The 16,613-nt window shown below is 41.4% G+C and overlaps 1 protein-coding gene across 1 annotated transcript; it reads right to left on the bottom strand.

Moving 5' to 3' along the window:
* Positions 1-15,433: 15,433 nt before the first annotated feature.
* Positions 15,434-16,613, bottom strand: sostdc1b (sclerostin domain containing 1b; the record flags this gene model as incomplete). Its single annotated transcript, XM_080023199.1, has 2 exons — positions 15,434-15,876; positions 16,451-16,613. 2 exons carry the CDS (start codon positions 16,611-16,613, stop codon positions 15,434-15,436), a joined length of 606 nt encoding a protein of 201 aa, XP_079879325.1.

Raw genomic sequence — 16,613 nt, 5'->3', positions numbered from 1 at the left:
CTCTTCTCTTTTGCTTGGTAAACTTTTAAAAAACCACTCTGGTCGGCCCCACGGCCGGAAGTATCGATACTTTCTGCGGCCTGCTCCTAACCTGGAGGCGACAGCGGTGGACGAGGGAGGAAATTAAAAATCATTTTGTTGGCGAATCGCTTTGACAGTCAGACGAGGCAAAGGAAAAACACAGCTACGGTGCCGTAGGTGTCAGGGAGTGGTGTGTGTGTGCGTGTGTGTGTGTGTGTGTGTGTGTGTGTGTGTGTGTGTGTGTGTGTGTGTGTGTGTGGAGGGGGAGGAACAAAAAAGAAAAATAAACTCTGTTTACCTAACAAATTAGAATAATTAGTCGCTCTGTAAAGCAATCCCTCAGCGCCTACTAACTCCGCATGTGGTTTCATTTTAGTCGGGGCTGGTCCGGACGTGAGCCCACGGCGGGGAGAGAGAGAGAGCCCCCACTCTGAGTCCCCACACCTCCCTAACTAACACCCCACACTAATTTCACTGCTCCCCGGTGAGTGACAACTTTCCGTAGATTTATTTACCACTCTATCATTAGTGGGTGGCTGAGGAGGCTGCTTATTTGTTTATTTGAATGGGTTTTTTTGTTTGTTTTATGAGCAGGCTTTTTTCTTTTCACTCTACAGTATATCACAGTCGGCCTTCCTGTATCCTGCCTTTGTTAGTCAATCTTATGTTCATGTGTATATATGTACAGTATGTGTATATACATGTATTCATATGTGTATATTTTGATATGTTTGTATCTGTATATGTGTATATATGTATATGTGTAAATGTGTATATTTGTACATGTACTGTATATGTGTATATTTGCCTTAATCGAGTGCCTGTATGAATATATGTGTACATATGTATATATATGTGTGTATATGTGTATATGTGTGTGTGTGTATATATGCATATGTATATGTGTGTATATGTATGTGTATATATGCATGCGTATATGTGTATATATGTATATGTACATATATGTGTAAACTGTATATGTAAATGTGTATATACACACACATATACACACATACAGTATACATAATTTGTTAAGTCGCGCTTTGCTGCACTGTACTGCTTGTTTCTGTAATAAGCCTTGAAATGTCATCCATCCAAAAGCAGCGCCAAACCAATGCCGGCTCATCTCGTATCTCCCCTCGCAGGTGCATTTACTGTCGAGCTCCGGGGGCTGTCGAGACTCGATGAGGTAAATGCTTTCATCGAGTGCCTGCTCCTCCGCGATAAAGTGAAGCGACAGTAAATGTCCATGTGGCCGTGAGCCGCTCAGCGCGCACTGAGGTGCTGAATCAAAGACAACGACTGCAGACAGTTCAGAGACTGAGACTTAAATAGCGGACAAACAAGCCTCCCAGAATGTTGAATGTTATTTTCAAAGACAGGAGGAGACTTTTGCACGGTCAAGCGTCACACGACTGGGAAACTTTAACTACAGCGGGTTCACCAAAAGTAACCTTCAGCTCAGTTCACATCTTCATTGACAACCTTCAAGGTCCAGAGAGGTCTCTTACTTCACTTTTCTAATGCAAGCTTTCCCAAAATGCTTACATTTATTCTGGTGCAATGGCCTCCGTGTCACCTCCGGAGGAATTATTTCATTCTACCAATGCTTTTTTTTTCATCACTGGGAAAAAATATTCTCACAAAAATAAATAAGCAATTGCATCTGTCAAGTGCGGCTGAGTATTTACCACCTTATTTTGGCGCATACATTTTAATCGAGAAAAAGAGCATCCAAAAAATACTGTCCCTCAAAAGATTCATCCCTACCTTCACAGCTGGGATGTTCATATTTCTCCAGGCGATTTTATAAGTTGTTTATTTTTCAACAAAAAAAAACCCAAAAACTAACCTGCCAGGTAGTGTCCTCTGGACCACAATCATAGTACTGAATGGGCACAGCGCCCTCTGTTGATGTAGCCGCACACTGCAGGGGGAATCACTGTCACAATAATATATGGGCTGTGTTTTGTTTATTTTCACCGTACCACAATCTTCCTGAGTGATCCACGGAGCGAGAGGATCTACACCAGCAAAACATGAAAAAGCCTCGTCCATCTCCAAAAGCACTCTTAATTACAGACGGGCGTTTTGAATCGGTATTTAGCAAACAACGGCTCAAGGTCTCACTAATCACCATGGCACTTCGGCCACGCTGTTCTGTTCTGTTCTGTAATCAGGAAGCGGCTCATATTTTTAGTTCCCCAAAGCGTGTTGGGAGATGCGGTCCGCCATTCCCGGCCGGCCTGCGGCAGGGTGTGTTTACACGAGCGCCCCGAAGGCTATTATCTGTGCCAATGAGCTGTGGAAGAAGTTTCTATCAAGCCCTATCTAATGTTAACCGGTTCATGAATGTCACATTTTACAACACTATCCTAAACTGGTTCATGGCTTTTTTTTTACATAGTCCCAACATAAAACGTTCTACTAATCACAAGATGCGTTTATAGTATATAGTGTGCGGTGTTTATAAATATTTTTTACAATGAAAAATCTCTGTTCTGAATGAACACAAGAGTTGCTATTCTGGCTGGAACTGATCAGTTAGTACAGCCTTGCAAATTTGATCTAGCAACACAAGAGCTCAATTCCATTATTTATTTATTTTAATTGGAATTTCAACATTTTCACAGCACAAATGGGCGAACTCTCACACAGTGGAAAACATTGCTGTACACATAGATTTTCACATTTATGCCCATGCACTATACACATGCACGAGTATACACTAACAACTTCAATGACAAGCAAGCATTCTGACACACACACACACACTGCTCTGTAACCTCCTACGATATTGAATTAATTTTTTTGTCAATAACCAGTGTGTTCCCTGCTTAACTATTGGCGATCCTTCTTTTGGTGGGTGAATATATATTATAAAAATATATAATGTAAATTAATAAAGTTATCCTCCAAAGACAGGGGGTGGAGCCTCGAGGTATTGATTATTAATTCAATCAGTAATGCTGTTTCTCAGCCAAACTGAACCAAAGCCAATGTGCACTACACCAGGAGAAAATAAGAGATAGAGAGAGAGACAGAGAGAGAGAGAGAGCAGAATATGCAAGTTTATACCAACTGAATTTAAAGAAATATTTACATGTAAGTATATAAATAATCGGAACACATATTTGACTCAATACTCTCTTTATCTACCTGAAATCATTATTTGGAGAACTATGCCAAGTTATACTTTAGTTTCTTTTTTTTCTTTACAGTACAGTTATTGTATTTGCATCTATGGTCTGCCTACTTTGCAGAACAGAGACCAGACCAGACTTGGGGTGCCAGGTCAGGCAAAATAATGTCGTCACTGTCATGGTCCATTATAGGAAATATAATTATTATCTTATTTATTCCATCTATTGATTTCTTATGATATATTTCTTGAATGACGTGTTTTCAAAATAGTCCAATTTCAAACTGTTGGCAAACTGGTGAATAGTTCCTTCCTACAAAACTCCAAACTCTGTGTGTTTTGGCTGTTTCTTGCCTTTTTTTTTTTTGCTCTAAACTTCAATTCTGTCAGTTCGTAAGGGTACTGGCGCCTTAAGCCCCCGATGTTTAGAGATTCCGTAGACACCCCTCACGCCTCTCCTCCGTCTGCTATCTAATCTGTCTATCTGCCCCTGTCTCCCCCGCTCTCTCGTCGTTCGCCGTTCACCCACTCCCCCGCAGGCCGGCCTCTCTCTCCGACTTTTGTGGTCGGCTTTTCCTGGAGACATTCTCGTGGAGACGATCTGGTGGGAGCTCCGCGCGACCCCAGGAGCCCCTTATCGTCTTTAATTAGAGCGGCCTGCTAGAGCAGACCTCATGCCAGGCAGTACCCTATACCAACACCAAAATGCCGGGGCCCACAAACCAGAAAATGACATCATCACAGTACTACAGGCCCCAGTCTTGGTCGCTGTCACGCCCCCCGCTTGTCGGTAAGATCGCGTGTCTTTCTCCGAGAGGAGAACCTCACTTGTAACTTTCCAACGTTGCGGCCCCAAACCAGCGTTTATTCAGTAGCAAAACTGCAAAGTTGACATGACACATTAGCCAGATGTCTCCTATTAGCGACGCACGAACGGCCAGGGGTGTTTTGCTCCACGCGGTTTCCCCTGGAACCAGCTCCGGCTCTGATGTACAAATCAACAAAACGTCGGAGTTGGACCCCACTAACTTGATGAATGATGAAATGATGGATATTGATGAATCATGATGAAATATTTCTCTGCGGCGGATGAATAGTTCAATAAATTGTTTGAAAGGATGACTTGGCTGGAAGACAAAAACTGTTCATAATTTTAAATAAAATGGAAAAACCTTTATTGGTTATTGAAAAAGGCCATTGTACGCTATTGTGTCAGCAACCAGTCAGCAATTCAGGAATATGCATGTATTGAACCTTGTCATGAACCATGAAAGGTTTGTCTATTTTTGGAGATTCGGCTCTTTACGACAGACTCAGTAAAAAAGTTTTGTTAAATTTGCGACTCATAACTCCCAGCTCTTTTCATTCTAGATTGGAGTCTCAGTTGAAGGCCTCTACGTCTGCCTTCACTTACAGAGTCGCAAACAAACAGCTTTTGCTGGAGTGACTCGTAACTCTCGAGTCGTTTAAAACATTTGTTTGCTCCAAACAAATCGTTTGCGAATAATACATGACATAAGAATTAAGCGTAAAAGCAACTTGAGCAGACGGGAGGGGACAGTCAGCAGCCGCGCCACAGCTTCAGCTCACACCGACATTCACACATCGCAAATCCTTCTGACGGGATATTGTGTTGACGAGTTTCACAATGTAGGCTGCAGTACATCTGGTGGAGAGGGAACCTGTTATGTCAACTGGTTTTCCATTTGAGGAGGTTTTTTCCTTCTTTACAGACAAGGGGAAATAATCACATTCCCTATTTTCTTCTATTTGGTCTCCATGGGTTTTACTTGACTGTGACCCTAACCACACATAAGAGCCCACTAAACCCAATGACTCAGTGTTGGTTACTTACCAGGTCAGACCACTCCATCCACTGAAAATCACATTAACACGTTGTCAAGTTGGCCTGTGTTGTATGGAGGACCAAATGACTCAAAATGTAATTGAATCAATCAAATACTTCATGAAATTCATGTGTTCATTGTTTTATTAAATCATGAAATAAATTAATGATTAAATGTTCTGTATTGAAATTAAATAAAACATTCCATGTCATTACAAATATTTCACTTTAGCCTTTTTGCACAACAACAATTTCATACTAAAACTCATTATTTCACTCACTCCAATTTCCCTTCCTCAATATCCTCAATTAGTTTTTTCACAATAATTGGAGATTTGCATATTATATACAGTATATATATATACAGTATATATATATATATATATATATACATCTAAACTGTGTATATGTATATATATATATATATATTATTTTTTTTTTTTTTTTTTTTTTCAACAGAGGAAGTTGACGTGACAAAGTCCATTGAGATTGGTGATGCAGATTATGAACAAGTAGCAATGGACAAGATTCTCCAGTTTACCTGCCATGGGCGAAAAGAAAATGAAAAGAGGCCCCAAGCAGGCTTTCAGAGTGTAGCTGGGGTAGGGTTGAGGTAAGCCCACATAATAACTCCAAGAATTTTGAAGATATTTGGCATGCGCACATTTATATATTAAATGACCGAGGTTTATATGCAAAGACTAATATTATTGACAAACTGTACAACTCCTATATGATTGCACTTTTAAAAAACATGTATATTCACTGTATCAACTTTGAAAATGCATCACCACTGTGCTAAACCAACTGAAGAATCGCGATTGTGGCGCCACCCCTTGCGGCCGCCTGCGCGAGCGCCTCGTGTTGCTTACACACATTTTAGCAATTTTAGAGCTTATTGTGCGTAATCACAGGGTGTCATGGCATTTCACTACATATATGTATGACCGCATGTATATGTATGTGACAAATAATCTCTTGAACTTGAACTTGAACTTATTCTTACTGTTTAATAAAAGTATTTTTATAAACAAAGATGTTGTGTGTCGGTGACTCTGTTCAACAATCCCTATACACACAAGAACAATGCAGAGATTGCCCCATTCAGCAGGGTGTCAAGACCCCATTCAGCAGGGTGTCAAGTGGCCATGTGGCAAGTAGCCATGTGGCTCTGTTGGTCCTCCCAATCATTTGCATTCTGGGAGCTGGCTGAATGTCTCAGATCGTCTCAGAAACAGTTTGCCGAACCCTCGTCATTAACAAGCCATAGCTTTAAAAATATTTGGTTGATTCACACGAGTGACACCTTGTTTTGAAGCTCTGATTCTCCATTTTCAAATGATGGGGGGAAAATAGTCAAACGGCACCAAAAGTAACCTAAAATCTGTGGTGGGTCACATATAGGCTTTTTTGGCCCAAAGCACTTGGAATTTTGACACAATTTTTGTACAGAACATAAAGTAAAATGTAAAGAGATGTTAAAAATTGTACTCAAATAAACAAGTTAAGCAAAAGTTATGGTATGTGGCAGAGACACTGGTAACTGTTCCACTGGGTTCATAACTGTTCAAACTGTATATAATTATTATTAATTTTTATTTATTTATCTACTCATTAATTTTTTTTCATGTGTATTTTGACATACATTACATGACATGACATGCATGCCAAACTGTAGGTGAAAATTGTCTCCTGGCCAAGCGTTTTTTTTATGTTTATGTAATGTACAAAAACCAAAACAGATAACTTTAAATAAAATAAAAATACAAATAATTTGTTGATCATTTATTATCAAACTCGATTTAGCTTTATATTTATTTTTATAAAATTGTATTTTATTTTCTACTTCTTGTCATGTGACTGAGAACACTCGAGGTAGGTCTATAAGCTTTTAGGAACGAATCTGTTGCAAAGCCACCCATTTACAAAGCTATTGAACTCTGAAATTTGTATTTTTTTACATAAAAAAAAAGGTTTTCTTATTTTGAAAGTGAATAGCTCGGAAGCATGTACACTAATTCCTAGATGCATACCGAACTGATTTGAGTGTTTTCGGAAAATGAAAAAAACTATTGAAAAAACGATGGAAACTTTGTTAACCACATATCCATACAGTATGTTACCACCGCAGTGCTCCGAGGAGCTTTTCTGCCTGCCGATCAGACTTTACAACTCCACCATTAAAAAAGGCAGAATATAGCACATTTGCACAAGCACCATAATGTGAATTTAATCTAGCGGTGTATACAGTATATGTTTACTGGCATTTTTTTTTTTTTGGTGTGGAGGCTTATTGCCATCATTTGTTTGGCCTACTACAACCATGCCTTGAGCCTTCCTGAGTGCAATCACTGCAAGAGTACCTAGATGAAGACAAAATATGGCATCTGCCATAGAAGTCCACGGTCAACAGGAAAGATCATGTCAGTCATGTCAGCAGCGGAGGTTGGTCTTCATGTTGTTTTTTCCTTGTGAAGTCTCCGTTAATTACTGAATCCTGCATGGACTCTGGTGCAATTACACGTGGACTCATGTACTTATACTATACATAGTGTGTACAATTCGGGTATCTCATTGGTGTTGCTGCTATGACACCTGAATTTCCTTCAGGGGATTAATAAAGGCTTATCTTATTTTATTTTAAGTTAGCCCACGGATTTAAAACAAATATACAAAGTATGTTCATTAGAAATATATTTTAAAAGTCCATAGGCTGTCATAATGTTTGACCAGCAGAGAATGTATGAAACAATGTGAATAAGCACTGGAAGACCCTGTGAGCTACTGATGAAACACAGTGAACCCAGTTATTAACCCAGATATTATGTTCAAATAAACAGACTTATGTTTGGGTTCAAATTGACCCCAGCAATTCAAACCTACAAAACATGACCAATGGAAAGTGTTCCCCAGCAAGGTACACAAAGCAGTTAGTCAATGATAGAAAAAAACATCAATTAAAAGTAAATAAAGTGTGTGTTGTGGCCTGGTCAGGGAGAAATGATGCCTCAACATCCTGGATTGATGTGTTGATTCAGATTCAGAGTCGGTACAAGTATTTATTCCTTACACACGTTATGGAGAGAGGATGATCATCACACATCAACTGGCTGTTATCCATCTATTCATTCTTTATATTAAACAAATTGTTTTAGGGCAATAACAATATTATTTTCTTCAAGGGTTAAAACTCTCTCTCTCTGAACCATGGTGACCTCTGCTTGGTACCGGGTTTGTTTGAAAAAGATTGACCACACTAACGCTATAATAACCTTCCATTTCTCAGTAAAATTCTTGAAAAGATAGTTCACAAACAATTACACTATTACTTATCCACTAATAATATCTATGATGGTTTAGAAAGCTCTCGCTGGCCTGGCACCAAATAATATTTCCAACATACTTGTCAGCTATGAGCCAGTCGTTCCTCTGGCACTGGCCTGTTACACATTCCAAGAGTTAATACTAAAGCTGGCAAAGCAGCCTTCTGTTTTTATGCTCTACAGCTTTCCCATCGATCAATCTCTTTATTAATAATATTATTATTATTATTATTATTATTATTATTATTATTATAAATGTTTATATGTATTTTTTTTCCAGGTCATTCTAGATCCTATGCTGTCATTCTGTCAATCTGTCATTCTGTTATTCTGTTCTTTTAAAGTGACTTTAACCAGTAACACACACAGAGCCTACATTATGAGCTGGACAGTTGCCTACACCCGCTGGATTCTTCAATATATTAAAGTTAATATTGAATCCTCTCGGCGAGGAGGTGCCCTGGCTGAAAATTATAAATATATTATTCATGTATTATAATCATTTATAATATTCACACATAATAACATATAAATCATATATATATTTGATACATTAATAATTTTTTTTAATTTGATTGATTGATTGATTGATTGATTGACTGATTGTGAAGGGCATCGTAGCTGCGATTCCACAGATGACCACTAGGTGTCCCCTTAAGCTCATATTCACATAGAGTTGTATTCACTCTCTTCGGGGCCAAGATAGCACCAAAACCTGGTTTTCACCTCGAATCACCTTCTTTCCTATCCTTGGAAATAAGGTTTTTCAAGGCTTTTCATGTATGTATTTATGTCCCAAAATATTTGACTGTAGTGGATGATAGGAGAACGCTGTAGAAGAAATACGACAATGAATTGAAAAAGAAATTCTGCAATGGCTTTGATTGACTTAAATGGCCCTGTCTCGAATCGAACATTGATGTTTTGCTGTAAATACACAATGCAATCAAAAATAAATAATTTTCCAAATGTAGCTATTGGTGAATTTGATGGGCTGTATGTCCAATATGCCCATTCAACTCTTATTTCAAGTTCTTATTTAAACGCTTCTATTAAATTCCTTGAATGTCAATTTTCAGAAATAACCACGTCAATGCAATTAAAAATTAAGTTACTATCTTCAATTTAATGTCCACACATGGAACATTTTTTCCCATGCTGTTCATCTCTTTGACCACCACTGCAACACCACTGTGATATACAATCTGTTTGTTTTTTGTCTTTTTGTCCAAAGTAGAACCTGAGCCAAGGTCCGTCTTGTTGGATGATTTTATTTAAAAAAGAAAATGTCAAACCTAAAGCCTTCCATCAATTTCACGAGCGGATGCGCAACACGTTCTTGAGAAATACATCAGGTTGTCTGTGTCGGCCGTGTTTTAAGAAGTTGTCTCAACAAAAGTGGGTCTTGAAGGCATGAGATCATAAAAGCGACAAGGATATCAAGTGGTGGAGGGGCACTCGGAGTTGGTCATCCAATACGCCGTGTGGAAACAACAGCCAAGCTTTCTACGCTCGGCCCTCTTCAAAGATCATGTGTCCGCTACAATGGGAGAGACTCGTGGAGAGGAAACCGGGTATCCCTTAATGTGTGATGTCATAGACAAAGTATAGCTGTGTCATCACCAGCCGCTAGTGGTTCTGAAGAATTTGATTTGTGATGACTTTCTTAGTGCACCTGAAGTGAAGACACAGCTGCATTGAAATGGCCGAAGGAAAACAGAATTTATTTGTTGGAGGCTCTAAAAAGGAATAGTTTGGTTGTTTTTTTTTTAAGTTATTCTCTGTTTTAAACTCACCCCTCGCGCAGTGCGTAGATCATTCCCAAATGCATCAGTGCAAAAACTCATTCTGCACTGACATCTTGCTCATATTTGTACGACAGCATTGTGTTGTGACACTTGTGAGGTTAGCTTACCGAAACTATCGGATTCTGTTTTCGGCAAGTCCTGTCCAAATATTTGTGGCCTTTCCGATGTCTAGTAAATAGACAGCAAACGATAGTGCCACACAGTTTGGGAGTTGCGCAATTTGTTCTTTTCTTTTTTGAGCACCTGCCATTCCTACCGTCTCTGCACGGGCCTGAACAGCACTTTAGAGCAGCAATGAAAATAGTGCCAGCAGATAGAAAATGGCAATAAAACAATGAAACCTTTAGCAATGTTAACTTTGCCTGGAAGGTGAAGGGAGATTTTGCACTGATGGGGACTATGGAGAGAAGGCTGGACTGCTCCAAGGATGAAACCTTCTGGTACTGAGGTCATGGTGAAGATTGCTGAACAGACAATTGGCATATCTTCTCCAATTCTAGGAATCTGTCCGTCTGTCTGTCTGTCTGTCTGTCTGTCTGTATGCATGCATGTTGTATGAACTGTATGTCCTTTGATTATCTCGATGACTGTTGATCCGATCGACTTCACACTCGGTAGGTGCATTGCTGGGGACCCAAGGGCGTGCAGTGTGGAATTCTGCGCGATTTGGACACGCGACAGGTGTTATATCAATAAACTTCAAATAAACAAGCAATCAGTGAGCCGCTCTGTGCAGCTGGGGCGATTTGTGACATCATCATCCAATATGTGAAGCATGTTATGAAGCAGATGCACGCCTGGCAAGCAACACTGACGCATTGCCAACATATCAGATGAAGGGCAGGGCAGAAACCTGGACTCGACCGATCCTCCTGAAGTTCTAATATTCCTATATTTTCACATTTGGTGCTTAATTTTTATTGCAAAGTTGTCCTTTTTAAACTGTGCCATTTTGAACAGGCATGCATGGGCAGTTTAATCTTTTTGTTAAAATGTGCCATTAAAATGTCCGAAAAAGTCTCATACTGTTTTTTTAATCGGTATGTACTAGTGAAGAAGAAAAGATGAATATCCAATGTGCAAAATCTGCCAGATATACAGAATCTACAAAAAGCGATTATATGCACAGGATGAGTAAAGTGAGTTAAGTGGCATTATGGTGACCACTGGCTACTATGGCTATAGGTATAAAATATAAATATAGATGCATATACTTCATAAATATGAATATATGTCCTGCTTTCTTAATTTCCTTCATCTATTGGTGTGTTACCTAACACACCAATAGATGAACAAGATTAGGCCTTGCCTAACCTTGACCACTTGGGTGATGCTCCAGTAGTGAGGTCATAGGAGCACAAGTCGCAGGGACAGCCGGACGGACGGACGGAGGGAGGGAGGAAGGAAGGGAGGCTCCCTGGAGGTCTCTGACAACAAAGTGGCGTGACACCGTCTGTCTTCACCAGCTGATGAGCCAGCGTGTCTCAAACACCTGCACCAGTGCCAGCAGCTCAAGAGCGACTGGAAACATGAGACCACCCAACACCCAGAGCCTGCCGAGGGTCAACAACCGCTCTGCTCCACCACCAGACTTTAAAAGATCTCAGCGTGTCAGCATGTCTCACTAATACCTCTCTCAAAAAACTCCTGACTGTGCTCTACATTCAGGGTAAAGTCATAAAGTACTTTATTCACTGTATGACTATTAAGGGGAAACTTCTAAAAAACAAGACACTTACAATGACTTCAATCCACGGTGTTGAGCTACAATTAGTGCATTTCATACTATATTACGATACTAGTGTATACAGTCCATTTTCAATCAAACTTCAGTGCTGCATTTAGAGGAATCAGGTATTCCCAGAAAACAGCCTCATCAGGTCTTTTCGGCCACTCCAGGACTGTTCACTTCCTCTATTTAATGCATTTTCCCTACAATGCTGGCAAGACAAGCCACACAGCTTCAGCCCGAAACCTCAAGAAAAGTCACATTTGCTAGAAAATAAATTTTACGACCTAAAACCCATACATTATAGAATTTTATTAAAACTTATAAATAACTTATTGCTGACAAGATTACATCTGTACATTGTTCTGTGTCAGAAAGGAGAAAGGCTCTGCATGATTTTAGAATGAGAGTCGTACACTCTGCTCTGACAGCGCTGTTCATTCACATGGTCTTATTTTCATTGAGGAGTTACTGTACGGTTGAGAGCCAAAAAGACACTATACATTAGGCACAGGGCAGTGATTTTTCATTAAAATCACTGCCAGGTGCTTTTCTGTGTCATTATTCATTACTCACTGCTCTACAAAAAATAGCTTCTTATCGTTTAATGACGTCCGGCACGTCCGGCTTCAGTGAAATGACATTTCAAGAGCTAGAGTTTCAAAGAAAAAGTTTAATAAAATTTGTATGTATACATTGTATATATTGTTTTATGTAAGCTAATTTCAAAATTAGCAGCAAAAATGACCATTCCATCATAAAAGAGTAGTCTTACAGAATCATATCCGTTGTGGTAATTGTGAACCATATGTCAAAAAATAGATTGTCATCTACAGAAAATAAGTAATTTCATGTCCTTAGTCCAATTCTGTGTTGAGTAGAGCTGAATCTAGGCAACAATTAGTTCATAATTGGGAAATTATTGCTTTCTTTTATTCTTCAATTGAGACAAAAGCACCTTCTTCTCACAGACAAAGCAGAAGGAGGAAACATACAAGTGTACCTTGTTTTGATATGTACCGGAGGTCTCTTTTCCAAAAAAGGCTTTCTAATTCTAGGGACCTTTTGAGTATGTGATAGGAATCTTAAAAACGAATTTTTCGTTGTGCAGGGGTTAATTCACTTCTCACCGTAAAAAGGCTCCATGAAGTTGAAGTCAACTAGTACGTGACTGTCCAATTACGTTTATCAAAATGACCTTGACAATAAAAGAGATCTGTGGCCTCCTAGCACCGTCACTTGTCTTGCTTCATTTGAACTACAGATACCACTACATGACCCAAGATGAAGGTCAGCGGAAAAGCTTGAACCTGGTTTTGACTGAGTCATATTCCGAAGTCCATCGGGACCAATGGACAGAGGAGGAGAACGTCTCCGACCGCAAGACACAACGGCGCTCTTTGTGTGGGTAAAGCCTTCCGAGTGGTGGCCATGAGGACGTCCTCCAGTAACGTTCTAGTCAAATGAGAACCAGGTGTGTCTGCATGAAACTCTTCCCTACAAAAGCTTTCATTAACAGGGCTGCTATCCCACGGTCTCCACGCCTGCTGACTTTCTGGACCCTACCAAGGGTCCTCAGAGCTTCCAGACCACAGTTGCCTTTTTTTTTTTTGCCCAGAATGGTGCTTTGTTTTATTCTCTATCTTCCACCTTCCACCTTCGAAGATGAATTTTCCTGCCGATTCGACTTGCTCCTTTGATGCGGCCGAGATGTTCTCTTTTTATTTATTGACCCATGCAGGCTGCAAACTCATACATCACGGAAGTCTCATGAATGGGAGGATTTGCACCTAAGGTGGCTTGGCTCTTTCAAACCTCTCGCTTGGCAGAAGGTCTGGGAGCCGGGATGATGTATCATCCGGTGATCAAAGCCCGCTATCGTGGCAGGGATTGTCCCACGAATCATAGCTCTCCACCTCACGTAGAAGCCAGGAGGTTAAGCAGTGTCAGAACAGCTAAATAATGATTCTTGGCTGGTTCTTTAAAAGGCTGCGTGGTTCCAGGAAGAACCATAAAGAACTCAAGTGACTCAAGAACCACTTTGTTTCGTGGCTGGTTCTTCATGTTCGTCATAGAGTATACAGGCTCTTCCTTTTAATTTTACTTTGTGGTTGATGGGGGATGGTATACATTTTCAAAATAACCACATACACCTCTATGGTATTGGCGGTGGGTGGCTGCTAGCTACGGTTCCTTGAACTGGTTCTTCAAGGAACCTGGTTAGAACAGTTTCATTGTCTCACAGCTTCAGACCTGGGTTTCTTCTTTTTCATTTTAGGTCAAATTCCCTCCCACCTGAAAGGTTGGGCAGGTTACAGTCAGCTGATTGTAGACCCAAGGGTCCCACATAGGCTGTCATCATCTCCTGAGGCGAGGTAGGCTCCAGTGTAGGTCGTCTCCATCAACGTAATACCTTTCGAGGTGGTGATGTAGAACCAGACTGAAACTTATCCTACCTGTGCTCAATAGCTTTGAGTGCAAACCCATTTCCTCCAAATATTTGAGTTGCGGATGCCTTCCACTTTGTCGGACACAAAAGCCGCAATCCTCTTCAAAGGTCGTCTAAAAGAGACAACAGCTCCGTACTTCCCTGTCTCTTCCGAGAGCGAAAATAACTAGACTTTGCCCATAAGTGCACAAAGGGAGATTAATGTGGTTAATGCCGCAAGTTCGATTCTTCCGCCGGCGAGGACACGTCAAACATCCTGCCGTCATTTAAGCGCAGGTGACTCCATTCAGCGCACGGCTTAAGTCGGCGAGCTTTCACCGCGCTGAAATGAAAGGATATGCGATACAAAAAAGGTGTCTTAACTTGTCGCCGAGGCCGCTGGAACGGGCCCCGCTGTAGCCCCGGAGGTAAGGGTATCCCTGCACAATAAAAACAGAATAGAGTGTCTGATGAAAGGTGAGTTTCACCACTGACTAATGCTCCTTCTTGTTAGCGTGTTCCTGTTTGCTGGAAAAACCGTCTGCCCTGCCCCTGCAGCACCCGAGTCGAGAGGAGGTGTCCCTGGATACAGAAGCAGAAACCATCCCACTTTGAACCATCAATTCTTTATTGTTGCCCAAAAAAAAAGAAAAAAGGATTTAGGATCTCGGTAAGGACAGCCAGATAAGAGAATATGACGAATAAAAACATTGCCTTTGAAAAAAAAATAAATTACACCCTTTAAATGTTCACATTGAAAGTAGCCCACAAACCACTCGCAATCACATAATGTACATTTAATTCACCATAAAATATATGTAAGTATATTACTTCTTATGCTATTACACAAATTAACAATGGAAACATCTGCATCTACCTGACACGTCTCCCGGCTTGATTTTCATTACAATGGTCTGATTTTAGGTTAAGTGTGTATTTCTCTGCCTCAAAGTTGTAAGTATGTACTCAGGCATCAGGCTGCAATGGAACCGATTCAACCGTTTCAACTGTACTTTGCATTTTTATTGTGTGTGTGTGTGTGTGTGTGTGTGTGTGTGTGTGTGTGTGTGTGTGTGTGTGTGTGTGTGTGTTTGTGATGTAAGGGGGAAACATGAGGTGAGGGTACGTAGAGTCAGTTAGTTGGACTGTTCCCCGACCAAGTCCTCGGGGACTCCCATCCGCCTCTGCTCTTTCCTCCGCTTGGAGCCCGGGGCGGCCGGCTCCTGCACCCGCGCCCCCGCCTTGTGCACCGAGTCGTTCTGCTGCCGGGAGTAGCGCTTGCACTTGCAGGACGTCACGACCGTGATCTTGTAAGTCCTGGCGCTGCCGTCGCGGCACTGCAGTCGGATCCGCTGGGTCCGGGTGCGGTCGGTGACGCAGCGCCACTCCTGGGCCTCCCTGCGGCTCCAGTAGCGGCCTGTGTAGCTGCCGCCGCCGATCCAGTTGGGCAGCAGGTGCGCCGGGAGGCACTCCCCGGCGCACACCAGCTCCTTGATGGGGTTGAGGCTGGTGCACTGGCCGTCAGAGATGTATTTGGTGGATCTCAGCTCCCTGCAGCCCACTTGGCTCTGCTCTGGGCCTTAATGGGTGAACACACATCTTGGGATGAACACAAGACGCCATTTCATTTCAAATAGACACATCCAACCCAATTGAACTTAAACTGAGTAATTGTTAGGGAACAAACCGGGCGAGAGGATATGTCCTCTCCTTCTCAAATTGACGTCGGCGTATGTGTGTTAATAGGGCATGCCTATTAATTCCCCATCGTGTAAATAAATCTGTGTATTGTAAAATGTAATCCCAATTACTTCCGGTCGAGTCATTTCACTGGACAAGAGGAATTCCATGACAGCAAATAAACAGCGCATCACTGTAATGTCAAACCGTTGAGTGGTGGTGTTGATTCACCTTCGATTGCAACATTCAAATGCATTCACAATAAACTACTATGCGGAAAACAGAAATAAATACATTTACATTTACATTGACCTCAATTGAGGATCGAGACGACGACCGTTTGTCCGACCGGTTTTCTTTGCACGATCTAGTCATCCATCTTCATGGACGTCACTGTGGCTCACTGACTACCGACAGCTCTCTCACGCATTGTGACTCACCGCCGCGCTCAGCATCGCTCCACCGTCTCCCACCGTTTCGCGCTCGGTTGAACGACCCGTTTTGACTTGGACCAGCCGGCTCGCCGTCCGCAAGTGGCGCGTCCAACGCCTCCGTGGCGTCGTTGTTGACCGCCTGCGCGCTCCCCAGCAGCACGCAGAGGAGGACCAGGTGGCGTCCACGCGGAGGGAGCGGCAT

The sequence above is a fragment of the Zeus faber genome (assembly GCF_960531495.2).
Source record: "Zeus faber genome assembly, chromosome: 1".
NCBI lineage: Eukaryota > Metazoa > Chordata > Actinopteri > Zeiformes > Zeidae > Zeus > Zeus faber.
This window is presented reverse-complemented; position numbering and strand designations above follow the sequence as displayed.